This window comes from Ursus arctos, chromosome X, assembly GCF_023065955.2.
Source record: "Ursus arctos isolate Adak ecotype North America chromosome X, UrsArc2.0, whole genome shotgun sequence".
NCBI lineage: Eukaryota > Metazoa > Chordata > Mammalia > Carnivora > Ursidae > Ursus > Ursus arctos.
The window spans coordinates 41,471,274-41,496,593 of record NC_079873.1 but is presented as its reverse complement, the minus strand read 5'-3'; the positions used below and the strand labels follow the sequence as shown (position 1 = coordinate 41,496,593).

The window sequence follows — 25,320 nt, the reverse complement described above, 5'->3', positions numbered from 1 at the left end:
GCTGGGAGCCTGCTTCTTCCTCTCCCACTCCCCCTGCTTGTGTTCCCTCTCTCGCTGGCTGTCTCTCTCTGTCAAATAAATAAATAAAATCTTAAAAAAAAAGGTATTTAGATTAGAGGCAGGGATGGTGATCGTGTGGAAGGGGTCCAGTAAAATGGTAAACAACATCAGAAACTCAAATTTCTTTTTGGAATTTGAGGCTTATGAAGGGAGTTCTCTTTATGTAGAGGTGTCCTTCCTAAAATGATACCAAGTAGGCCAAAAGCCTTTGAGTTCTTGGTAGCAGCAAGTCAACACCACTGCAGATGTGATCGGATACCCACTGGAGAAATTCTGAAACAAAAAGTTGGACACGTGGTAAACTGTCTTCTTCAGGGTCTGGCTAACAGAAAGGGGACAGAGAAGTCAAACACAGGAAAATAGAGAAAGTCTGGCTTTCCTTTGTTTTCTGTGTTCCACAAAAGTGTGAAAAGGAAATATTTGCATATTCAACCACGTCCCCAAAGAGCCCCCCTCCTTGGCCACCTCAGAGGGTTTCTCACAGAAGACACTTTAATCCCAAGACACCGTAAGGAGGGCACTACTAACCTTCCTTTTCATTGGAGACACATTTCAATCACCCACCCTCCTCCTTGTAAGTAGTGACTGTAGGCAAGAGGCCTGTCGAAGCCCATCATCTGACATCATTAAAAGCTCAAAAAGAGAGAAAAATACAGCTCCCAGTTAATCCTCATGTCATCAGGAAACTATCACCAACGTATGAGACGGGAAGGTTTAAGGAGCCAGAATGAATGAGGTGTCTGGAACCTCTCAGAAGACGCAAGCTGCCCCTCATTTGTCTCCTTATGATAAAAAGGTATTGCTGAGTCTGTACTTGTAAAACTAATTAAGCATCTAATGAATCAGTTTACGAAGTGAGCCTGCTAGTAGGAGTTCGCAGGCACCTTTCATACCGCCCTCCCTCAATCCCCTGCTTCTGTGGTCAGAAATCAACAGCTACAAAACTTGGGGGCTTCAAAAACACACCAGACACCAGGCTGGATAAGGCTGTGCTTTATTACATGCATGATTACAAATCGGTGCTAGGTGAAAATGTATAAAGCAATGGCGACCCGGGTTTATGCCACACAGAGAAAGGGCTGGACGATCCCATTAACCCTTCTGCCAATGTCCGTTCCATTGCCTTTGACATGATTATTTCCATTTCTTACAATTTGCATAGCATTTACTTGTCAAAGTACTTTGCATTCATTGTCTCAGTTTATCCTCACAACAACCCTGTGAGGTAGGTAGGGCAATTAACGCTATCCCCATTTTGCAGATGGGAACACTGAGGCACAGAGCGGTTAAGATCTCGAGGCTAGTTAGTAGAAGCATAGGGAATAGAAACCAGGTCTCCTAACTCCCCAGCCCATGTCTTCCTTTTTAGACTATGTTGCTATGTACGACCAGGGAGCAAAGTGAAGCGAGCAGTAAGCCACAGCTTTGGCACAGGCTGCGCCTACGAACGGGGACCAACACCTCTACAAGCGAGAACAAAGCGAAGAAAGCAGGACTTAAGGGGTGGCAGCACTCGAATAAATAACTGCTCTGAACAGCTCAGCACCAAGCTCCCTGGGGAGACTTCGGCTATCTTAGCTTTGGTTGAGGCTAGTTTCTGTACGTGCCCATAGCTACTTGCTGCTATCTAGACATTAGCTTCAGCTGAACTTTCACCAACGCTTAGGAACTAAAATGTCGGGTCAGACAGGTTTTCTTTGGCTACTGTGGTTGGAGCCTGCCCTACAAAGGAGCATATTACGGAGAATTCATATAGTGGCCCACGGGCTGGAACCCAGCTTTTCTGATCCTCCTGGCCTCACTGGCTCACCCAGTGGGTAGTAGTTCTCCCCGAGCCAGAAGTGAATTGGACAGAGGTAAGAGCAGGAGGCTGGCCTTGGTCAAACAGAGAAGAGTCGCCATCATGACATCAATGTCATCCTTAGGTGACATGACCAGGGTGCGTCCGGCAGGCCCGACTCCTTTCTGGCCTGCACCTGGTTAGCAGCATAGTTTCAAAAGACAGTTTAAAAGAACAAAATATTAAACATCATTTTTTTAAATCTAGAATGAAATTAATTCTTAATCATTACATAGTCCTAAAGGACCAAATATATAATAAAAATGTAAATATTAAAAAGCTGAGTACTGAAAAGGCAGGGCAAAGAGAGAGAAAGGAGGGAGAAAGGGGCTGAAGTAAAATGGAGAAGGGAAAACGAGCACTCGTGAAGGACCACGTAGTTTGAGGTACACTCAATAAGACCAGACTGGACATCCCCACCCTGATAAAACCATCTCAGGCCACTCCCTTGTCCCCATGTCGCCAGACGGCATTTCACTCACCAAATCCTAGGCTGCCTCTGACTTGCAACAGATTTGGACTAGCAGATAATAAGGTTTAGCAACGAATACTGCATATGCCTGCCTTGAGATGCTAAAGCCCTCGGTGCCCTCAACAAATAGCCCTGGCTTTGCCCCGACGGCGGAGCACATCCCCGTTTGGCCCATCAGCTCAGAAGTACCTTCCACTCTCTGTTCTCAGAATGCTGCCGTCCCTTCCCCAAGGTCCACATTCAAAACAACACACCTGTTAACAACTGAGAAAAACTGGAATTGGAGGATGGGGGGAAGCCTGACAGGAACAAAAGAGGGGGGAGGAAGAGGAGAGAGGAGAGGCAGAGATCGTTTTTTTTTAAACCCTCGGATTTTTATACCATCAGATGCCATTTCTCCTTTTAAAAGGCCAAACTTTAGGCAAAGCATTCATTCAATGAGTGCACACAGAGGCTGAAGACCCTTTGGCAGGAACTGAAAGTAGGAATTTCTGACCGTGGGATTGGGCAGGGGGACCTGATAGGTCCCATCCAAGAAACGCAAAGTCTGCCCATCACAGACTTTCTCTCTTGGGTGAGTTGGCAAAATTGGACCGCACAGTGGAAAAATCAATTATGTTCCCTACATCACTTCAAAACTTTGCCCAGCTCCAGATGTTCAGAAGTGAGACCACAGCCAGCAAACATTTGTGAAGTAATGTGAAGTCGCTAACACCTACTATTCCAAGACCTTCTCTCCTTGGAGCGGACAACCGGAACCGAGGCAGAGCAAAACCGGAGTGGTCGCCACGGGACCATGACATAAATTTCCCTGCAAGTTTACACAGCTCCCTGAGCTCTGATCTAAGAAGCCCTCGCCTTTTTTCTTTTTGATACACAATAAGTACATTCTAGGGAGGCTAAAATATAGATTTAAAAAAATATCTTGCTATCAACATTCAAGACAATCTACCTAAAGCTTATCATTTAGGCAACGGCAAGTAGCTGCCGGCCTCCTTCCTGAGCGGTCTGGTCGCGGGTCAGTCCTTTCCGGACTAGCAGACTGCCTCCAGCCGAATGTTGCTTTGAGCCTCTCCTCTGCTCACAAAACCTGGTCTCTGAAGGACCACCTGACTTGCTCTCTACCTGAGGCACATGGTCAAACAGTTTAGAAATGCCAGGTTGTATGGCTTGGGGGCATAGGCTGGCCTTCCTCCCACCATCTTGCAAGAACTCATACACTTTCTTACTAGGGCTTTTCCACTGCCGCATCTTCCAATTCTCTCTCCAGGGGGAGTCTAGGCAAACCCAGAGGTGGTTAAAAAAAAAAAAATCAAGGTTTTAGGACACTTAAGTTCAGACCACATATTTAGACATCTTTTTTTTTTTTTTTAAGAACTGAATACCCTACTTCCCATTTACTTTCTAAATTTCTAGTTTTTCTCAGGGTTTTCAAGAGCTCAATACTCTGTGCACCACCCTGAAAAATGTTCCCCTGCTTTCTCTGAACTGATCGGTGGCAATGTGGCCAGTCCTCAGTCAGCGCTTTGGCAATATAAAACACACTGGCTGTTTCCGATTCTCAATATTGTCTTCACTGTCATCACTAAAAACTCGACTTCAAAAATGGCACTCTTTGTGATGTATTCAAAAAAACAAAAACAAAAGATACTGTCAGGGTAACAGGTTCACCTTCCTACTCATCACCTCACAAAACAAACCAAGATTGAGACCCAACCAGGACAGGTGATTCAAATACTTAAAACGTAAAGCACGCTTGATTACTTTGCATGATGGACTCCATTGCATGACAAGTTTTTAAAAACATATTCGCTGCCCCCACACCTGAACGAGTTCATATCATCATGGTTAAGGGGCGCCTGGGTGGCTCCGTCAGTTAAGCGTCCGACTCCTGATTTCGGCTCAGGTCAGGATCTCGGGGTTGTGAGGGTTGGTGAAATCAAGCCCCGAGCTAGGCATGGACCCTGCTTAAGATTCTCTCTCTCCCCCTCTGCCTCTGCCCCTCCCCACCTTTAAAAAAAAAGATCATGGTTAAGAATTACTTCACAGCCCTAGACCACACTAAATCCCCATTACTTTATGTTTCTCATGTTCCAGCGGAAATGGAAACTTGCTAGAGAAATTTATACTGTGCTCTGCTCTTCCCGTAAGGGGTTCAGACACAGCCTCTGATGCCGAAACGACTGAATCAGCAAATTAAGCGTTTGCTCTGCCAGCTGGCAAACCCAAAGTGTCGTCCGCGTCGATTAGCCACCAGAGGATATCAATTCTGTGGACTGCACCGCCTCTGTTCCACAGCTGGCCTGAGCCAGAAGGAAGCCGGGGCCAGAAAAGAGGAGCGCGTCTGAATAGAAATGACCTTGAAAGTGGACATTAGTTTGCATTGCCAGTCCCTTGCTTCCTCCCTCCAGTGGTCTAACCGCACATTAACTGTTGCAGCCTCTTTAATGCTTTACGTTGAGGATCTGACTACACAAAGTACAGCAGCTAGACTTCTACAAACCCACGGACTCCCACTCTTTTCATGACTGGATGTCTCCCAGATCTTTTTCCTCGGAAAAGCCTAACTCTCTTGAAGCACTTATTGCCATTCTTTTGTAGATCCTTCCCTTGTGTCGGGCAATTTTCTTTTCTTAACGCCCAGACTTGTCTCAACTCAAAACTAATTTTTAAATCGCAGATCATCTAAGTCTTTTGCCACTGAGGTGTGTGGCCACTTGAGGCTACCGACAGGCTTTGTTGGTTAAGTCTGTCCAACTGCTGAATCTGCAATGGCAGAAAGAACATTTTCCTTTGCCTGAAGACAAGAACCCCTTGAGTATTAGCAGTCCAGCAGAGAGCTCTAGCCACAGTTAGCCAATCTTTGAGCCAGACCATAGGACTGGACATATAATGAATACCATACACTACAGCTACTTCTAGCCTATGTGTTACGAGGATTCCTGAGAAGCTGAGGTTAATGAATGAGATTTATCAGGAGTGAGGTATCAAAAGGATATTATTCTCTGGAGGGCCAATCGGTGCTTAGCATCTAGAAAGTATACCTTGGCACAGTGTTATCTGATTTCTCGAATTAATTCTCTGAAGTAGCACCTTAACACTGGCTCATCTGTCTGAAATCAAAAACAGAGCACAGAAGAAACACAAAGGCAAACTTAGATGCCCCCCATATCGCTGCCGCGCTATGAAATGCGAACAAACCTTCGTCATCAAATACCAGAAATACTAACGCTTCCTGTTTTGCAAAGTTTAGCTGGACGGCTAATAAGGAAAGATAGGTAGTGAACCAGAAATAGACAGATAAGAATGACTTCTGCACAACACACAGGGGCGGTCCGGCCCACGGCCTCATCTCATGTGAGGAAATCAGTGGCATGGAAGGGACAAAACACATAAAGTGACTGAGTCATGACTATCATAGAAAATAACCTAGAGAGGTTTTTTTCTCTTTCACTAAAATGTTAGCATGATGTACTTTAAAAAAAAAAAAAAAGAAAGAAAGAAAGAAAAGAAACTCTGGCGAGTGCCTTGATATTTGAAAGATAAACATCAATACAAGCATTGGCTACCCAGGTCTGGGCAATAAAAGAATTTCAGATTTTGGAAAGATAAGAATTAGGGGTAAAAAAAAAAAAGTCCTAGATTCAGGGCTCAGCAACTTCTAAAATGAGGAACCCTGAGGTGTTCCGGGAGGGGAGGCGGAGGGCGGGGGAGGATACGCCGAGTGACTGCTGGTTCCAGGCTGGAAGGATGGCGCAAAGTGCGGGGGACAGACCTGTAGAACAGGAAAGGCCGCACTCACAGCCCTGGCAGTTAAGTCTCCCGGCTGCCGGCACCGCGCAGAGAGGGACGCAGAGAGGGACGGAGGCGTGGAAGCAGCAGCTGGCCTAGGGAGCAGAGCAAATGGCTGTGCATTACCTCGGGTCCACATGCCAGGCTGCTGAGCCCCGGTTTACAATTTAACTAGCCCTGGGAGTTATTTCTTGAGAGAGGAATGATTAACCAGGCATCACGCTCAATCCCAAAGAGAGGACTCGCTCAATCCCAAACAGAGGACTCGGGACTGAGGAGTGGGAGGAGAAAAGAATGGAGGGGAACACAGGGCGCGGGGTGGGGGGGAGCAGCTGCACTTGGGGAAAACAACAGAAAATGCAACCGGGCGTCGGTCGGAATGATGGTGGTGGCTCTGTGATTCCACCAGGTGTCCCTGCAGTGTGATGGTTTCTATTGCAGGAAAGGTGGTAGAAAATTGAGACAGGCACCTTTGCAATTGGATAAACAAGCACCTTTGGTGTCACCAGGCCTTGTCCACACCCCTGGGTATTAGGATGGTTCTGCATTTTATTTAGAATTCTAACGAGCCTCAAGGGAGTCGCAGCTGCCTATCCTAATTCCAGTGCCTCGAATAGATCTGAAAGTACCCCAAGCCTAAATTCATGTTCACAGGGACAACACTGGCCTGTTATATGTACTTAACACTGGGAGGAGGCATGAGTGCCCAGTTATTTTAGTACTGGTGGTCTTTACGAAGGAGTGCATGAGAATGCAGATTCAGCTCGGGATCTTGCCTGGTTTATCAGTACGCAGTCTAGACTTGGTTCCCTTTACTATTCTTACATTTTCCAGAAGCCTAAAGCACCATCACTCATGGAGGCAGCATCTGGGTAAGAGAACTAGTTGGGACCTCACAAAAAAAATGTGAAATTCCTAGTCATTGACTTTGCTTAGAACTTTACTAATCATTCATTCCAAGGAAGCTGGAGAAATCATTCCTTGCTACTAACAAATTCGTGGCGAAGTCCTTGTCTACTCGCTAACAAACACCATCTGGAAAATTACCCTTTTTGCAGACAAGGAGAAAGTTCCATAACTTATCTTTGTGCACTTCGAAAGAGTACCAGGAACAAGCAAGCTATAAAAGTCAACCTCCCTAAGTTCGTTTAGAGAAGGTTAACCAAAGCAGCATTGTCTTATCATCAGATATTAAAATTAACATACACGTACACACACACAAACTAATAATGCTAAATATTGTAACAGGAACAAGATAACATTTGAACTGAATTTTCACAGTCTGGAAAACACCATTACTATTTTCCTTCTGGCTTTCCTTTCTGTGGTTGGAAAAGCAAAGCCCCTTAGTTTACACTTCATCTTCCACCAATGACAGTTAGAGTCCAAAAAAAGTGACTTTTTCATGAGTTTCCTGCAGGCTGTAGGTCAGGACGGTTGGAATTTTTCTTGCATAGTTTTCAGTGATTGCATATTGGCTAACAATTATGTTTTAAATATTTTAAAAAATTAAAAAGAATCAAACCAGAGCAATCTCAACTCTTTCACGAAATCCTCCTAATGCAATATCACAGAAGCCTAACTGTATTTTCTCCTAAAGAGATTAAATTCCAGAGATTATGTAGTGCAACTGGTTAACTTATAGGAAAGAGACAACACACTAATATAACTTCACCATCCAAATATGGGAAATGTGTTTTGGGTACCCAGTTAACAAAATACATCCATGGTCTGCAATGTCCTTCCTGTTTTATATCCAGCACAAGCCTGTGATTCTAGTTGAAGAGAATGGAGTCAGGATCTTGGTTCGCCATCTGTGCTATATGCTTTAACACGTCCTTTTTGGTAATGATTCCGAGCAACCGCCTGAAAGACCAAACGAGACAACAAAACAAAAATGAACCTGTGGTTAACATTCTCAGAGGTGACGCTTTTTCGCCCCAGTCCTTTGCAACTCTGTCTTCGCCACTGTCTGCGCTCACAGCACGAGGCGCTAACGCGACTAGGTTACGTGCGCCAGGCAAACGGGACCGCGCGTGGGTCCCTAGACAGGCTGCCAGCGTTTCTACTTCAGGTCTTGCATCCTGCTACTTCTTGTGGCTTAAATATTCCTTACGTATCTGAATCTTCTTGTTTGCTGCCCAGTTCAAATGCTCCTCTTCCAGAACGCCTCCCCTGGTCCTGCAGGCCGGCAATGACTGCGTCTTCCTGGCAGCAACTGCCTGACCTGTGCCCTTGTCCTGTCTGTTATGTGATACGGGCTCATGTGTTCTCAGACTCCCTATGACACTGCGCACTCCTTGGGGGGGGAAGGGCATTATTCCTTTTGTGTCTCCTTGGCATCTAGTAGAGTACTTTCTTGCACGAAATAGGGGGTTCGGCAAGTTAGGGAGAGTCCCCTTGCTGATTTAAATCCTGCAAGGCATCTGTTACAACATTTAGAAATCATAGAGAGTGAAATTCTTATATAATTGCTGGATTAACATAGCATGCTTAGAAAAAAAAGTCCACCCTCCTCCTCCGCCTCCCTTCTTTTTCAATAAAAACAGCAGGGCTTCCTTTACTGCATAAGAAATGGCCCAGGGAAAGAAAAAAAAACAGAAAAAAAATTTTTTTAATTAAAAAAAATAAAGAAAGAAAGAAATGTCCCAGAAAGAGCCTTGGCCTTGAGAGTCAGAAGACTTGTGTTTAAAGCCTACCTCTACTATATAGTAACTGGGGGCCCCTGTGTAGATCTTCAAACCTCACCGAAACTTGCTTTTCTCATCCTCAAATAATAATAACAAAGGTACTATAAGGACCAAATACTATATATATATCTACTACCTAGTACCATCATAACTTCAGTGCTGTCTGTTCAAAAGGACACAGCCGTTTCCTCTGCGGGGGAGGAACTGCATTATTTATAACGCACAGCCAGCAGTTCCCATCTCTCGAACACACTTTTTCCCCCAAGCCCCTTTTCCGTTAATTATGACGATAAAAGAAACACATCCATCTTCGTCTCGGGGCTTCAGGAGGGCCTGTAAGTGCTACTAACATTCAAATGAATTGGGTTCTTCTCTCTTTATCTCTCTCTGTTCTCTTTCCTCCCACAATCCAACGTGCCTCCACCAAAGAGCTCTCACCCATTGTGCGTAACCAGGCACTGGCGCAGGCCCAGCTTGCGGAAGATGTCCACTACAATCTCCATGGGTGTGAGGTCAGTCACAGTGAAGGGGCTGAGATCCAGGATGTTCCGGAGCTTGAGGGTGGGCGGGGTGTACGGTGGCATGGGAGGAGAATGCTCAGTGAAATAAATGATGGAAGTGCTCACAACCCCATCCTGTTTTTTTCGAGCATTTTCTATTTGAGAAGTAGAAAAAAAGGAAGTTGAAAATGGGAGTGCTCCTTCTATCCTGATGGCCCCTAATTCGTCCCATCCTCCCTCTGTCTCCCCCCCCTTTCACACATATTTATTTATTTCCACAGTGGATGCTGTTACCCTCTTTCTGAAATCCTTACCAATTGAAATAATGAGATCTCTTCGGAGGACAAAACCCACAAGTCTTTGAGACTCCCGGGACACCACCACTGGGAAGCCACTGTAAGTGGTTTCACTGATGATAGTCTCTACATCTTCCACGGTCATACTGTCCTGAGTAAGGACAGTCAATAAAGGATCATTTCTCCTGGGTTTCATCACATCCATTGCCAGGGTCTTATGAGCAAACTCTTCTTTGGCTTCAAGAAAGGGGTAACCGTTGAGCCGAATGTGAGCATCATAGATGCCCTCTCGCCCAAGAGCATCTGCCACCCACTTGCTTGTCATGGCTGCAGCCATCAGAGGCACAATGTATTCCAAGCCACCAGTTAGTTCAAACATTATGACAACAAGAGAAACAGTCATCCGAGTCACCCCACCTGCAAAGAAATGGATATAGGCTACTGAAAACAGGAAAAGCTCAGATTCATTTCAGTGAAGGGCCTAGGACAGACCCTTCCCAACCAGGAAAAGCTTACTTACCAGAAACACTGCTAAAAGGAGATCCCCTGTAACTGCAACTGATTAAAGCAAGTGTATAATGGACACGAGTCACATTTCTCAAAATAACATCTACCAAAGCGTAAGAGGCCTTCTGCATTTTTCTCCTTTTGTTTCTTATTTGTGTGTTGCTTTCTCCCCCCTAATTATAAAAGTCATTGCAGAAGATACCCACAATTTGTGTAACACTACCGAGGCGAGAGGTTCTCCGGAACATACAGGCCACTGTGGAAAAGTCAGAAAACATTTCTTTAAAGTCTATAAAAGATGGGGCGCCTAGGTGACTCAGTCAGTGAAGCGTCTGCCTTCGGTTCAGGTCATGATCCCAGGGTCCTGGGATTGAGCCCCACGTCGGGCTCCCTGCTCGGTGGGGAGCCTGCTTCTCTCTCTTCCTCTGCCTCCTCCCCCTGGCTGTGTGCTTTCTCTCTCTCTCTCAATAAATAATAAATAAAATTTAAAAAATAAAGTCTATAAAAGAAAGTCATTATCCATAAGCTCACTGCCTAGAAATAAGCAGAGTAAAAATTTTGAATGACTTTTTCAAGTTTTTCACTATGTAAAAATATATGCTTTCACGTAGATGAGCTCATATTACACGTTTAATTACCCACTGCGGTCCCCTCCCCCCACTTTATGTCAGGAACATCTTGTGTATTATCACAAATTTATTTAACATTATATTTAAAGATGTTAAACATTAGCATCAAATTTAATAGCTACACAGTATAATATTACATGGTTATTTGGACCATAATCCACTTAACCAGTCCTTTCCTATACATATTTAAGTTGATTCCAATTTCTTACTATCATAAATAATCCTGTGATGAACATTCTTGGGCAGATATCCTTCTCCAAGTTTCTGATCATTTCCTTAGTATGATGAAATGTGAGAGTAAAATTGCTCCCCAAAGGGAGGAATGTAGCTATATGATAAAGAATGCTTTCTTAAAGCACTTGAAAAATGGCAAACCCAACAGGAAATAGATGGTCATTAAAAAAAAATAAATCTGCAGTCAACTATGTTTCATATCACACTTCTTTATTATGTCACCTGGGTGGCAACTTCTTCAAAATCAACGCAGACACTACTCACCTAGGCAGGCTGCAGCCCCAACCATCGCATAAAGGCCAGGGGTGATGCAATCCGCTCCCTGACTACACCAGCTATTGAAGATGGCCCAGTCATGGTGGTAGTAAGCCAGCTGCTCCATCCCCACTCCTAAAAGTCGACCTGCTATAGCACCAACAGCCATGCTGGGGATAAACAGGCCAGAAGGGATCTGCAGAGAGAAAGCAACAGGCGGTCAGGGAGGAATGGTGCGCTCACCTGGCATGTGGTAAGGGCTGGAGGACTGACCCTCTGCGAAGCGAAGAGGCCAATGAAAATTTAACTATGCACTACACTAGCAAGTGGCTGTAAAGACTTGTGTGACGCTACAGGGGCTAGAGGTTCTCTGGAATGTGCAGGCAAGTACGACTGCAAAGACGCTTACCCTGATCCGGGGTCCATCAGGCAAGAGCCTGAACTCTCCAGACCAACACAGAACTGGAGGCAGAAATTAAGCCTTTCCCAAAGAAAAAGGAAAATAGATAGAGTTTCTCACATATGCAGACATTGTCCCCCATTCTGAATTCTCAGCAACAACGATTACCCTCTATGGACTATCTACCACGTTCTACGCTGGATACTCAACCGATGGGATTCCCCCCCCAACCCCGTTCTTGACAACCACCCCCGGGAGACAGGAGTTACGATTACCCAATCACAAAGAACTCAAGGTTCAGGGAGGTGAAGTAACTCACCCAAGGTCAAGATAGAGTAAATACCGGTGCTGGGGATGAAGCGCAACACTCCTAACCACTCTCGTGTATTGAATCTTAACCCATTGCTCACATTAAGACGATTGTATACGAGGTTATATTTTATTTTGTAATAGAATGAAGAAAGACAAAATGATTACATTTTTTAAAATGAGGTAAGTGTGGCTGCGTAACTATCCAAAACAAACAAACAAACAAACAAACAAAAACAAAAAAACCCCACCAACACCACCACCAAGAGACACTCTCATCCGTCTCCTGCTCTATTTCCTGACTCCTAGGACATTTACAGTGAATTCTCCATGTTCTGTGTTAAGGGAGGGAAATGATGACATGAACAAAATAAAACAGCAGATTATTTTTAAATAGCCTGTGTTTGATTGTGGAATACATTTGAATCTGGGTGGGTCTGATGGTCTGAACATTCACTTTACGTGAAAGAATGAAGCCACGATGGGAAAAAAAATCACTCAAGAAGCACCGTAAAACCTTCCGGGGTGTCCAGGAGGATGCATATGAATTCAGACTACAGTACCGCCTAAACTGAGCTGTGGCATCTTCTCTTCTAGTTCGAATCTCCGCTTCCCTAGAGAACAGAGGGAACTAACCTGGTAGCTGGCTGCTAAAGGAAAGACAGACAAAGAACCCAGGGAGGAGGAAGAAAATACCTTAACAAATGTTCCTTTCTGATTTCTTCTGAAACATGGAAATGTAATAGGTACCGAAAATAAAAGATGCTGGCCTGACATCTGCTTTTGACAGTTGCAATAGTAACTGGAAACACCTGTGAAGTTCCTGATACTTGGGCATTGATAACAACGGTAAAGAATACATTTAGCGCTACACAGGACCGAACCGTATGACATTGCTATTTGAGTGGTCAAAATGGTTGAATAACGGCTACTTCATCTGGTTCAACTTGATATTTTGCTCTATTGGCAAACTCTAAAGCCACCCTATAAGGACCAAAAATGTGGTGGTCAGATACTGTTTTAATACAAAATGCACATGCAGAAATACCTCACCACCCCTTTTGAGGGGCAAAATCTGTTTTCCACTGGAAAGGAGAAAACATTTTTCCTTAAATCTCATCACTGAGGTTTGCATGTGGCCTAAAACTCGGCTTGGATAATGTTAGATAGAAGTACAATCGTCTAGGAAGTTATGAGGACATGTGGTGGGGGGACGGCTTCTGAGGGTGGGGGACAATGCTACATGAAGCCAGAAGTGCCAAATGAGCTTTGAAGATTGTATGTCGTCTTGGCTTTGCCTCCCAAACCCACAGCCACACATCTACCCACCGAGTATCAGAAGAATCTCCTCACCTTCATGCCAAAGGTGAATATAGTGATGACAATTTTCAGTATGAGCGTCAAGGCCAGCTGCCACATGGCACTGTAGACTCCCACACCAGCTGGTCTGTCGGGCAGCTCACCTCCCTTGCTTGTGTTGAAACGGTTCTCATAGTCACACAGCTTGGAGGAGTCCAGAAGGCCACAGTCATTGAACAGCTCAGAAATGAGCTCACTTGTGCTCATGCGGGTGTATTCATTGGGGAAAGCCAGGATGGCAGTGATGGCTGTCACAACAAGTACCTCTACGACAGGATACTTGCCCAGCTGAGTGGTCTTACGCTTCCGACACCAGGCAATGTTGGTGCGGATAAACAAAGCTCCCCACAGACCACCAAATATGCCCAGCAGAATGAAGGGCACGAGCTCCCAGAGATGCCAGGGGGTGTGAAACTCCACATAAAACAGAACCAGGCGGCTGTTGCCAAAGGGATTGATGGAACGTAGAGTAAATGCTGCCACCAAGGCAGCAAAGAACGAGCGCCACAACGTTTTGAGGGGGAAATAGTAGCTGACCTGGAAGAAAGAAGGTGAGAAAGCAAACGTAAATCAGGATGCAAAGTTTCAGGTGAACAGTCAGTGCTTCAGGCATGAGAGCTGAGGACAAAAGAGCTGCCCCGAGATCTCTGGTCACATGGTAAATGGTAAAACACGGAGTTGGGCAGACCACTTCAGGTCCACAACGTCCAAGAGACACCGCCAGCGTTCCTGATGCGAAAGCAACACGCACATTCTATAGACAGATAAAAGTAGTTACCTCTTCTAGGCTGAATAACACTCCTCCGATAGGTGCCCCAAAGGCTACAGATACACCCGCTGCTGCTGCAGCCGACAAGACCTACGATCCAAAACTCAAAATTAGTGCTGGAACAACACCTTTCTCCCGTCTATCACATTTTTCAAAAGGAATGTTAGTGTTTACTAAACATTTAAAAAAAAAACTTTATGTCCTCCATATCCAGTTAATCAAAAATGAGGTTCAATTCGTATTTACTTATTTTGAGAGCAAACACTGCGGGCTACATCTCGAACACATGGTTCAAATGCTTGAACAGGCTGAGGGTCTTTCCTCTGTAATTAATCCAGACATGTACTTTATTCCGTATCCTTCCCTTCATCCCCAGTACTCTCAATCCATTAACTGAATTTGAGTCTGGACACCTATTAACCACCTAAAGGAGGTATTTTCAGTGATATATTTACATAGCGCTTCCTTTATTAAGGAATGCTTTTTAAATGAGATTTTAGAGAAGGCTGTAATGATACAAAACCGAAGTAACAATTGGCTCACAGCTATTCAGGAGCTGCAAACATTCATACGATAGGTACTTAGGATTTCCTGTACTCTGTGCCCCACTCCGTGCCTAGTGATCCATGGAAACAGAAATAGGGAGCAAATGAGAAGCAACGAGAAGGGGATAGATTTTGAAGGGAAGAGAAGACCTAAGTGTGTTTTGGTGAGGCAAGGAAAAGGGCTAGATGGGAAAGGAAGAGGAAGGGGAAGAAGCTGTCAGAGGGAAATAAAAAAGGACAAGGAGGTAGAGAAAGAGAGCGAGTGATACTTAGCTCTACCTAGACACACTCACACGCATGGAAAATATGCACGACCCACACACCAGAATTCACAGAATGATAGAGTCCTATCAGTGGATTCTGGTTGCTGTGGAGTGGTAAGTGATTTGCGGTAGTAAGGAAATTTTTAAAAGAAAGTTTAATGAAAATTAAGAGTTTCTGAAGATAAAATGGTTCGTGGTAAAATAAATAGGCAGGTTTCCCTGGGAGCACAGGAAGGCCCAGGAAAATGAAGGGGAGGAAGGGGTGAGGTCTCTGGGGCTAGCCTGGGAGGGCTCCAAAATTCATGCCTATATACTGGCTTTCATCTGAGAAAGATGAGGACAGTCAAACAAGAGGATTTCAGTGACTCTTTAGGATGAATTATGAGGAAAAAGAAAGAATTGTGACGGCTAGTTTGTTTGTTTGTTTGTTTGTTGACAGAGTGGACTCTGTCTATGCCCTTCCTTCTCAAATCTGTAATCTCAACCATCTGCCCACTCTGACAAGGCCCTGGGACACAAAAGTGTTGCTGCCGATGGTGAGAAGAACAGGAAAAAATAACTGGAAAGTCTAAATAAACAATGGGAAGTGAACTCAAGATGCAAATATTCACGAGTCTAGTTAGAGAAATACATGACATCTATACAGAGAAACAGCCCGAACTCCCCTCTCATTTTATAAGGAACTGTTTGAACAAAAATGCCCATTTTATGGAATGAAAGTAACCAGTGATCTATCGTTTCAAAGTCACCCCTACCCACAAAAAACCAGCAAGAATCAACACTCTACTCTTGTCAGCTCAAATGGCTTTTTCGTCTCTTAAGCTTCTGTTGTACATTATTCCCATCTAACAACCTCACCGGTTTCACACTGCCTTGAGGCCCCACTACCATTTGACGGGTAGCTAAACAATCGACTCAGATTTCCCTCTCCCTTTCCTGCTAGCCTTCCTCTCCTGCCAGAACTTTCCCCCCTGAACTATCAGAATGTATTCCATTTTTGAAATTTCAACATCTTTAAGTTTCCTTCTGGGCCTTATGGTTTGTTTTGTTTTGTTTTCCAAATAAATCACGAGGTTCCAATTTTGTGAAAAATCCGTTCTAATGAAATGAGCTTGGCCTTGACCCATTTCATATGTGATTTCTGTGTAATTCAAGGAAAACAGAGCAAGAACCGTTATTTTCTTAAATCCTTAATTATAGCAGGATGAAAGTAACCAATGACTTAGAACACTTCTAAAAACTGTTCTTCCTCCACAAAATGACACACATTAAGAACTGCATGAACATGAGAACAGCTACAGGGATGCTGTGACAGGACTCATTTAGCGGGGTTGAGGCAGAAGGCAGGGAGAGGTCCTGCACACAGAGAAACTCATGCAGCGTGGCGTCAGGTGGAAATAAAAGATGGAAAAGCTGCTATATGAAACACATGAGGAGCTTATATTCGTTCACAGAAATAAACGACTTCTTTTAAAAATCTTCCCTCATTTTTGTAACTTGTTTTGTAATAAAACAGCACATAACTTGTATAGCATTATATGTAATAAAAGTTATTACAGTTAAAGTCCTTCCTTCTCCCTCACTACCACCTCCCTTTCCCACTCACCACAGGTGGACACTTTCAACAGTTTGGAGTGAAACCACTTTCCAGACACTTTCTTTCTAGGTGTGCATATACATACTTTTTAAAACACATTAATTAATTATTCTATACACGCGAGATCCCAAAATTGGCTTTTGAAACGTAATGATATTTTGTAGCCATCATTCCACGTCAAAACACGTAAGGCTATCCTTTTTAACGACTGCCTAGTATTCTACACTACAGCCGAAATATTGTTTATTCGATCGGCCCCCTGCTGATGGATGTTGCGAGATCGTTTCGTTTTACCACGATATTGACAAATGCTGCACCAACCAGCCCCACACAAATACCTTGGTTCCCACACGCACTGGGGATGTCTGTAGGATAAATTCCTAGAAGTGGAACCGCTGGGTCAAAGGGTATTTGTACTGACATTAGTTATTACTAATTAGTTATTACTGTTATTACCTCTCTGCGCTTGGCTTCATTCTTCCTATATTTGTTGAAACAATGGCACAGGATGTTCCCACAGCAGCAAGCCACGTGCACTAGGGGGCCCTCTTTGCCCAGGCTCAAGCCAGATGACACGGCCAGCACCAACGTGATGGTTTTGATAATCAGGGTCCACTTACCCAAATAGCCCCTAATAATAAAACCGCTCAAGATAGTTTTTATCTGCAGGTCAAACACAGAGAGATTGAATATAGACTAAGCAAGTAAACAAGGCTGGGAAGCAATAATCTGGACCTCATTATGGAAACTGCACCTTTCGAACAAGTGACATATAAATGTTTGACCTACATGACCCCAATTTGGTAGGGAGCCCAGGAGCCCAAGAAAGCAAGAACTGTTCTTTAAGCTTTCAAGTACCTTTTTTTTTGGGGGGGGGCCATGCACTGGCTGGGCAAGGGAGTACTGCAAGCATGAGAGTGTGTGTGGAGAAGGAGGGGAGGCAGAGTGGGAGTGTGTTTTCCCTACTTACATCCTTACAGGCCAGTAGAGCCTTGATTCTCTGCCAAAGAAATTTGTAACTACGACTTGGTCAGGAAATAGAGAGGGTCAAGGTCGTCTGGGTAACCTCAAATCTCAGTGGTTTCAGTCACTGTCAAGCAATCTAAGCCAAAAGTAGTTAGAAACAGGATTTCAGCCACCCTCCTTCTAGCCCGAATCATACTGTAGGAAACAAAGCAAAAAGAGTTTTAGTCTCCTGCTCGAACAAAGTTGAGAGTGCCACTACTTTTTCAGGCCAGAATCTTGGGATCAACCCTTGATCTCCTTGGGTAGGGAGCAGGGGTTGGTCATCAAGGGGCCTGATTCTCCAGGAACCCACAAGGGTGCTAGGAATCAACCCCCTTTCATGTCCATGTGGCCCAGGCTGGGAGACTTGAGGGATGACCCAGAGGGGCTCCAGATTTCCTCAGGGTCTGATCCTGTTTCATATTCAAATCGCCGGAGAAGCTGGAATACCTATTAAAGGCTTTTAACCGGGAAGGAGTCACTATTGTTAACCATTTATAAACTGTTCGAGAAACTCACCTCAGGAATTCCGGAGCCACAGGCATAAGGCGCAAACACTTTGACAAGAGACACAGCGAGGAAGGCAAACAGGAGCGCCCAGAGGACATACATGAAATAATTGACTATGTAGGCAAAGGCTCCCTGGAACAGGGGAAAAAGAAAGAAGCTTGTTTTAGCCCAGGCAGCCTTCTGAGTAACAGGATTCCGGGACAGGGGCTCAGAAAGAAAAAGACCAGTATCACAGTGCTCAAAACATCCCTTCCAGGATTGTCAGCAAGGTAACCCCTGAAACAATGTTGGCCCACCGGGTACTGAACATGAGAGGCTTCGCTACACCCAAAGGAAACTGATGCGAGCTTCTAAGGATGGACAAGAACGAAGAACAAACAAAACCCTAAGCAAACTCACGTTCAATATGAGACCTCCAGCAGGTTTTGTGGTCAAACAGATCTGATTTTAGGTCGATTTTATTAAGAGTCTTGAAAGCTCTTTTCTTAGAACAGCTGAATCGTGGCTACACATTTGAAGTGAAGACCAGCTCTACCTAGCTTGGTGTCAAATTCTCACCAGAGGTTATACTGTCAAAAATTCCTGAGCGTTTTTCTTAAAATACACAGTTAAGAGAGCCACCACATCTTTTGAGAGAATTTTGCTATCACAGACTCAGCAACAAGTATATGCGAGTAGAAAGTTTCAGGCTCTGACCATAAAACAGAACCAGTGAGATGCCGGCCCTCCCAAAGAATAAAACAGCAACAGCTCTTTTTAAAATGGAGAGAACATACTTTTGAGACTGTCCTATGATAATGAAGTCTGCCAGAAAATAAATCTAATTTTGACCACTAGTAAGGAGTTACCAACATAAAGGGCTGGCAAATAGTTACATCTTACGAAAAAAAAAAAAAAAAGCTATTTTGAACATTAGGAGATTATGCTTACTGATAAAAATAGAAGTTGAAACGCACTTGAATTACATGAAACACAAAACTCACTGCACTTATGACTTCTTAAAACATAAAACATTATTAAAATAATTTACTGACCTAGACAAAAGAGAGCCAAACTGCTCAGGATTTTTTTTTCCTGAGTTATAGCTTTGACACAAGTTTTCCATTATCTTAGTCACTCAGAGAAATAGATAATTGCTCTCTCTTGGCCTTTCAAATGTAGCTAGGGAGGAAGAAGACTCCAGAGGGGGGAAACAAAGAGAGAGAGGGAGTGGAAAGGGGCAAGGAGCTAAAAGCGGCTAGAGGCAGAAACCTGGAGGCTAAGTTCTTGGCAGGAGAACTCTCAGAATCTAGAAGACTCTGTCCTGGCAGCGATTTCATTCATTAAAAAAAAAGACAGCCAGAGAAATCTGTCACTTGAGCAAATGTCAAGCTCCAGTTTGAAAGTTCTAGTTGGAATACTTAAACACACACAAAGCTATGACGGGGCAGCATGGGGGAGCCTTGCGGGGATAGAACCATAGTTCTAGATCTTCACTGTGGTGGTGATTACGCAAATCTACACGTGTGACAAAATTGCGGAGAACTACATACACGCACACACACACACACACGGACGCATGCGCACGCACGTGCGCACGCACACAAACACACACACACACACACACACACACACACACACTCACCCTAAATTCCAGGGCTTCTCAAACGTTTCTACCCAAGTACTCCTACTCTAGGAGAGAGGGAAGGGGGTAGGATACTCAGGAGCAGAGCTGAAACAGAGACTGTTTTATCTTAATAAACATGGGAATTTTGCATCCCTTTGTAATTCAATGTAATTTTAGAAAAAAATATTCAGAAAAAAGCCCTGATTTTCTGAGAAGGCACATAGCATTTATCTTGTGGTTTCACGCACTCACTGGCACGCCGACCTTAGCCCAGTTTGAGAAGAAGAGATCTAAACCCTCTCACACATATGGTATGTATCTAACCCTTTTACTGAGCTCTCTCCCGGAGCCTATGTGTACAGCCACTCATGTACATAAACACTCTCATCTCTGACTTTATTATTTTCCTAGCCTTCTTTTCCCTTGACTGTGTGTGTGTATGTGTGTGTATGTATGCGCACATGCACACATCCCATTTCAAATTGTCTGTGGACCAAAGCAGGAATAAACGTGCATTTTAAATGTATAAATACATATCCTAGCCTTGTCTCAGTCAAACAGAATAAATGAGCAGTGAGCTGAGATGGTACCTGTCTGGGTTGGTGGAAGCCACAGTGGAATTGGGAAGTGAGAGTTGTTTTATTCTGTCTTGTGTGTTTTTGTTTTTAGTGGGAGAGATCTAACAAACAGCCCGAGCAGTAATAGAAAGGGAAGGAACTGAAAAACAAAGTTACTTTTACATTGAAAAATATCGGCTAGGAGACAAGGACAAATGGAAATACTGATTTAATCTCCAAAGAAGGCTATGGGCAATTTTATTCCTGCGTTTCTGTTATTTTCATATGGAATGTATCCTAATTTATTTTAATGTCCTAATGCAATGCTCAGGGGAAAATTACTTTTGAAGTGTATACAACAGACACATTTTTAACCCACTCCGACTTTGTTAGAAATTATAGCGTTCCTGTTGGCTGGTTCTGACATTTTTACTGAAACTATTAGAGAAAGACAGATTCAATCACACTGCGTACTAACAGCTAAGGAGAAACACCAGGACTGTTTACAACAAGCAAAAACGTTAAGTCACTGTGTAAGCATCAAAGGATTCCACGTGGCAGGATCAAGGGAAATAGGGCCACACTTAAACCACAAAGGCAGCTGGCACTGGTTCCCCTTTCCATGAAGAGGAAAATAGGGATGCATTCCACAGTGCCATGAGTACAGTATAAGAAATTCAGTCAGTGTAAGAATAACAGTCAGAGGTTTGGAAATCTTCACAACACGTTACCTCATCCGTGCTGATGATAAGCTGGGACCAGCTGTTCCACTCTGGGCATTTGTCTCTGTCTTCGAAAGTGACGTGGTCAGAGTTCCAGCAACAGTGCTCATGGTTAAACCAGAATCCCTCAGTGCATATGCCTTCTTTTAAGTCTGTCATCCAATGAGCAGAGATATCTATCAAGCCAGCTAAGGAACCTGATTTGAGGTGAGGGAAGGGAAGGCCAAAGTTGTCAGAGAAAACGAGGGAAAAGAGAGCAAAATACAGGACAAGCCATAAACTTTCCGGCTCCCCCTGCAACCTCTTTCTGATGGTCTGTCTGCTTGATTTCCACCTATCACCTCCAATAGATTTTGCCTGTCATCAGATGCCTTTTCAAGAGGGGGTTAAAAAAAACCCCACAAAACATTGTCTGCATTGAACACCATGTCTGTAGAATTTCTACACAGGGGGAGCTTGGGGGAGGGCGAAGTGATTGGGTGGGAGCAAGAGGTGCGTGGATTTGCCTTTTAGCTGACGTATGTGGCCAAGACTCGCTTTGCCTCACAGGTGATGGATACCAATCCCCGAAGACAGTGAAGTTTTTTAAAGATCATCTTATTCTCACTATTTACATTAGACTGAGAAGATGTGAACTGCCTGCCTTGAAGACTCTTATATGACCTTTGTTTGAGATGGCTGTGGAAGGGAGCTGACGAAGCCTACAGAGAGGAGAGCTCAGCCTTGTTAGCGATCGATCTTGCTCCATGGGCGAGGGAACCTGTGCCATGGCAGGAAGGCATTCGAGGCTGAGGGAAATGAATTTGAAAAAGCACGAAGTGTGACGCACATGGAAAGTTACATGAAGCTACAGACATGTAGAAGCCTCCTGAGCCTCGGACGTGAACGTCTTCAAGTTTTCTTAGTGAAAAAGGAGCAAACAATATTATCGGTAGAACATCCACCAAAGGCAAGTATGAGAAAATGAATAGTGAATGGGGAATTATGTGCTATGGCTAATAGACTGGTTAAGATCGTTAGAGTCCTTTCGATTCTGGCCTTCTCATCATTTCTGTCGTCCAGATGAAGAAACTCTGGCATAAAGAAATGAAATGGTCTAGAATCATGCTTTAGGGAAATAGCAAAGACATCATAAAATTCACAGCCCCTGAATTCCCAGACTGTTCCTGCATTCAGACACACTGCTTCTATTGTTGCTCTGCGATGCTTAAAAACAAAATGCCCTGTGTGTAGGAGGGAAAGAAAAATATTCACTGGCCACCTAGTGACAAGAAATACATTAAAAAGTTGAGGATACTACGCCTACATTCCAACAGGCTGGAGGCCATGTCATGTGTATGTTTGGGTAGGTGCTAAAAGTGTTAACAGAGGTTATTTACATACTTGAATAACCTAGTCAAATCTAACACCTTGTTTGACACCTCCTCTCAGCCACGCCCGCCTTCTCCACCTTTTCCGCCTTCTCCGCCTTCTAACTCTTACTGCACCTATTGCCCAGATGCAGAAAATTAACATGTGTTAACAGAGTTTGGCTTGTTCTCTGGTTGTTTCATGTGAGCCTGTCTTATTATACCTAATGCCGGCATCCTCAAATCCTATCCTACCTTTCCCTGCTATTTCTCCTTCTTTCTCCCATTGGGCTCCTTCTTCCCTAGTTACAAATTTTATCAGGTTTCCCTTACCGCCTTTAGAAAAAAAATGCTTTCCCCTGTCCTTGCGGCCATCCCAAGCTTCTGTCCCTTCTCTCCTTCTGATGGCCACCAAATAGCTCCCAAACTTCTACACTGGTTGCTTCCCCTTGAAATCCGACTCCTCTAATATTTATGAGATAGTTTTCCAGGGTCACTGGTATCCTACTAACTGCTAAACTATGTAATCTTTTCTCAGCCCTCTTCCTTCCCTTCGGCCTCTCTGCAATACTTAGCATTACAGACCACTGGCTCTATCATTAGCCAACTCGAAACTGGCCAGACCATGTTCTCTCTCCCGTGCAAGCCAAAAGGAGTAGCATTAACACCCTAGACCACGGGTTGGCAAACTACGGCCCAGGGGTCAAATCTGCCTCTATGCTTGTAAATAAAGCTTTGCTTGGTCTCAGCCACGCTCCTGTCTTTACCTGTTGTCTACAGCTGCTTTCACCCTACAGAGAGCATCTGGGCCACAAATCCTAAAATATTCACCATCTGGCCCTTTACCAAAAAACATTGCTGAACCCTTCCCTAGATAACCTTTGAAAACCCAAATAAAGGCTGAGCCTTTACTTGTCGCAATCATCTTATGCCCCGTGGCTCGTACATCTTCTTAGGTGACAGCAGCAACGGTGTTGTTAATATCTGTGGGCGCCGCACTGAGCACTGCCCGCACTAAATCTCATCTACCTACTATCCTGTCCTCACAGCAAACATGGACTACACATACTCTTACGAGCCCCATTTTACAGACCAGCAAACTAGAGCTCCCAAGGCTTAAGAAACTTGCCAAAAGTCACAAAACTAGCAAGTGGTGGGGCTGGGATTCAAGTCCCAGGAGCCGCAAAGGAGAGCCCATGCTAACGGACATTTTATCCCGCCTACCTCCAGGTCCCCCTAACTTCTGTTTCAGCTCAATATTCCAGATCTTCCTAGGCCCATCTTTTAATGCCATAAGGATACAACCCTTAGCATCTCTGCCAGGTATTCTCGGCTTTCTGCTTCCCCGGTAGGAGGGGAAGCCTGCTTGGGAGCTTGCTTTAAAGCTGTATGGCCATAGCAAGTGCACTACTCCTAGTTAGACTGCATTATTTGGAGTGGCTCACGAGGTTGACGGAGATGACAGGAAAAGGTAGTACCATCCCACTCGTCGGCCAGCATGAAAGAATGAGATTGTAAGTTTCTTGAAGGTATATGCGCCATATCTTCTATCATGCTCTTCACCACCAAATGAGACAGCAGATGTTTAAGAAATAGCTACAAAAAGCTCCCAGGAAGTTCTCTATCTCCTCTTGTAGACCCCATGTAGCTGTGTTTAAAAAAAAAAAAACTGATTGTCTCAGGGCGCCTGGGTGCCTCAGTCAGTTAAGCATCTGCCTTCAGCTTGGGTCATGATCCCTGGGTCCTGGGATTAAGCACCACGTTGGGCTCCCTACTCAGCGGGGAGTCTGCTTCTCCTTCTGCCCCTCCCCTGCTCGTGCTTCCTCTCTCTTTCTCTCAAATAAATAAAATCTTTAACAACAACAACAACAACAAAACCTTGATTGTCTCTATTAGAAGGACTCTCCCTCAAGGCAATCACTAGAAGGCAGTGCTAATAGCGCCTTAAAATGGATACAGTATTTTATAGCATACAAATGCATTTAGATAATTTTCCCATTTAACCGCATTTATTTAAGGAAGGGGATGCAAGTATTAGTATCCCTGTACAGATGGGAACACTGAGCTTCCTCAATGTCCACCAGCAATTTATTTCATGCAGGAAAACAGTAAAGCACAGCACTCAACTCAGTTCATGACTTGGGGGGAAGGGCACACCACAATTTTAGGAGATTTGTTTAGAAAACAAACATAGTTTCCCATACCTGATAAGAGCCCAATAAGTAGCATCAACAACCAGCCAGAAAAAGCATCACTCACGCTGTGAATTAAGGCCCATGTTGACTCTTTGCTTTTATTGGTAATCTAGGGAGACATGAGAAAAAATTGGTACACTCTACACACACACTTGCTTTTTCACCTTAAAATGCACAGTAAAGAAACACAAAGACAAATCTGTTCATTAGGCATAGGGACCAATCTGGGGTTACTTCTCAAATAATCTTGGGCTGACCCAACCTTATCGGGACTTGGGAGGTTTACTGAAGCCTGTCTTACTGAATCCCCGCTTTATCTGCAGTATCGCAATGGCTCCAAGTACCTTAGTCAGGGGTTCCCCCATTCAGCTGCTAATTCTGTATCACCTCAATCTGTCTCTGTCTGCCCTAATCATCTGATATTCTAAGGATGGTCTCTTGACTCACAGCAAACCGGTTGAAGGTTTTTCCAATCAACAAACACGGGCTTATTAGAGTGGTGAAAGTACAACGTGAGGTTTCCTATCCAGGGCTGTGCTCCAGGTCAGGCAAGTTCCAAGACTTGCTTCCTGCACTGGTCGCAGATACTAAATGGTATCAGGGATGTGTCTCTTTATTTTCAAAAACCTGCTGGGAATATGTGAGGCTGATCGAGAGGTGCAGAGAAGTCTACCTTTTAGGCCCTAGCCCCGTCCATTTAACCCTTTGGTGCCCACATTTCAAAACCAAGCATTCTGACAGCTTTGCCACGGGCACTTCCCCCTTCTCTGCACCTCTATTTCTTATCCTTGAAACTGCGACTTCATTACCCCATCTTCATCTATAGCGCTATCACAAATAATGATAAATTATTATAAAC

The 25,320-nt window shown here is 44.2% G+C and overlaps 1 protein-coding gene across 3 annotated transcripts in view; it reads right to left on the bottom strand.

The window, feature by feature from the left end:
- Window positions 1–1,038: 1,038 nt before the first annotated feature.
- The window catches only part of CLCN5 (chloride voltage-gated channel 5), a 169,508-nt gene continuing 145,226 nt past the window's right edge, over window positions 1,039–25,320 (bottom strand). For all 3 annotated transcript variants that reach the window (XM_026513433.4, XM_057311524.1, XM_057311523.1), the window contains 10 exons: window positions 24,471–24,570; window positions 20,927–21,114; window positions 18,042–18,164; window positions 16,974–17,180; window positions 14,122–14,202; window positions 13,338–13,880; window positions 11,285–11,471; window positions 9,669–10,067; window positions 9,293–9,509; window positions 1,039–8,030 (listed from right to left, as the gene is read on the bottom strand). In XM_026513433.4, coding sequence (XP_026369218.1) covers window positions 7,940–8,030; window positions 9,293–9,509; window positions 9,669–10,067; window positions 11,285–11,471; window positions 13,338–13,880; window positions 14,122–14,202; window positions 16,974–17,180; window positions 18,042–18,164; window positions 20,927–21,114; window positions 24,471–24,570 — 2,136 coding nt within the window. In that variant the 3' untranslated portion in view covers window positions 1,039–7,939. The remainder of the gene's footprint in view (window positions 8,031–9,292; window positions 9,510–9,668; window positions 10,068–11,284; window positions 11,472–13,337; window positions 13,881–14,121; window positions 14,203–16,973; window positions 17,181–18,041; window positions 18,165–20,926; window positions 21,115–24,470; window positions 24,571–25,320) is intronic.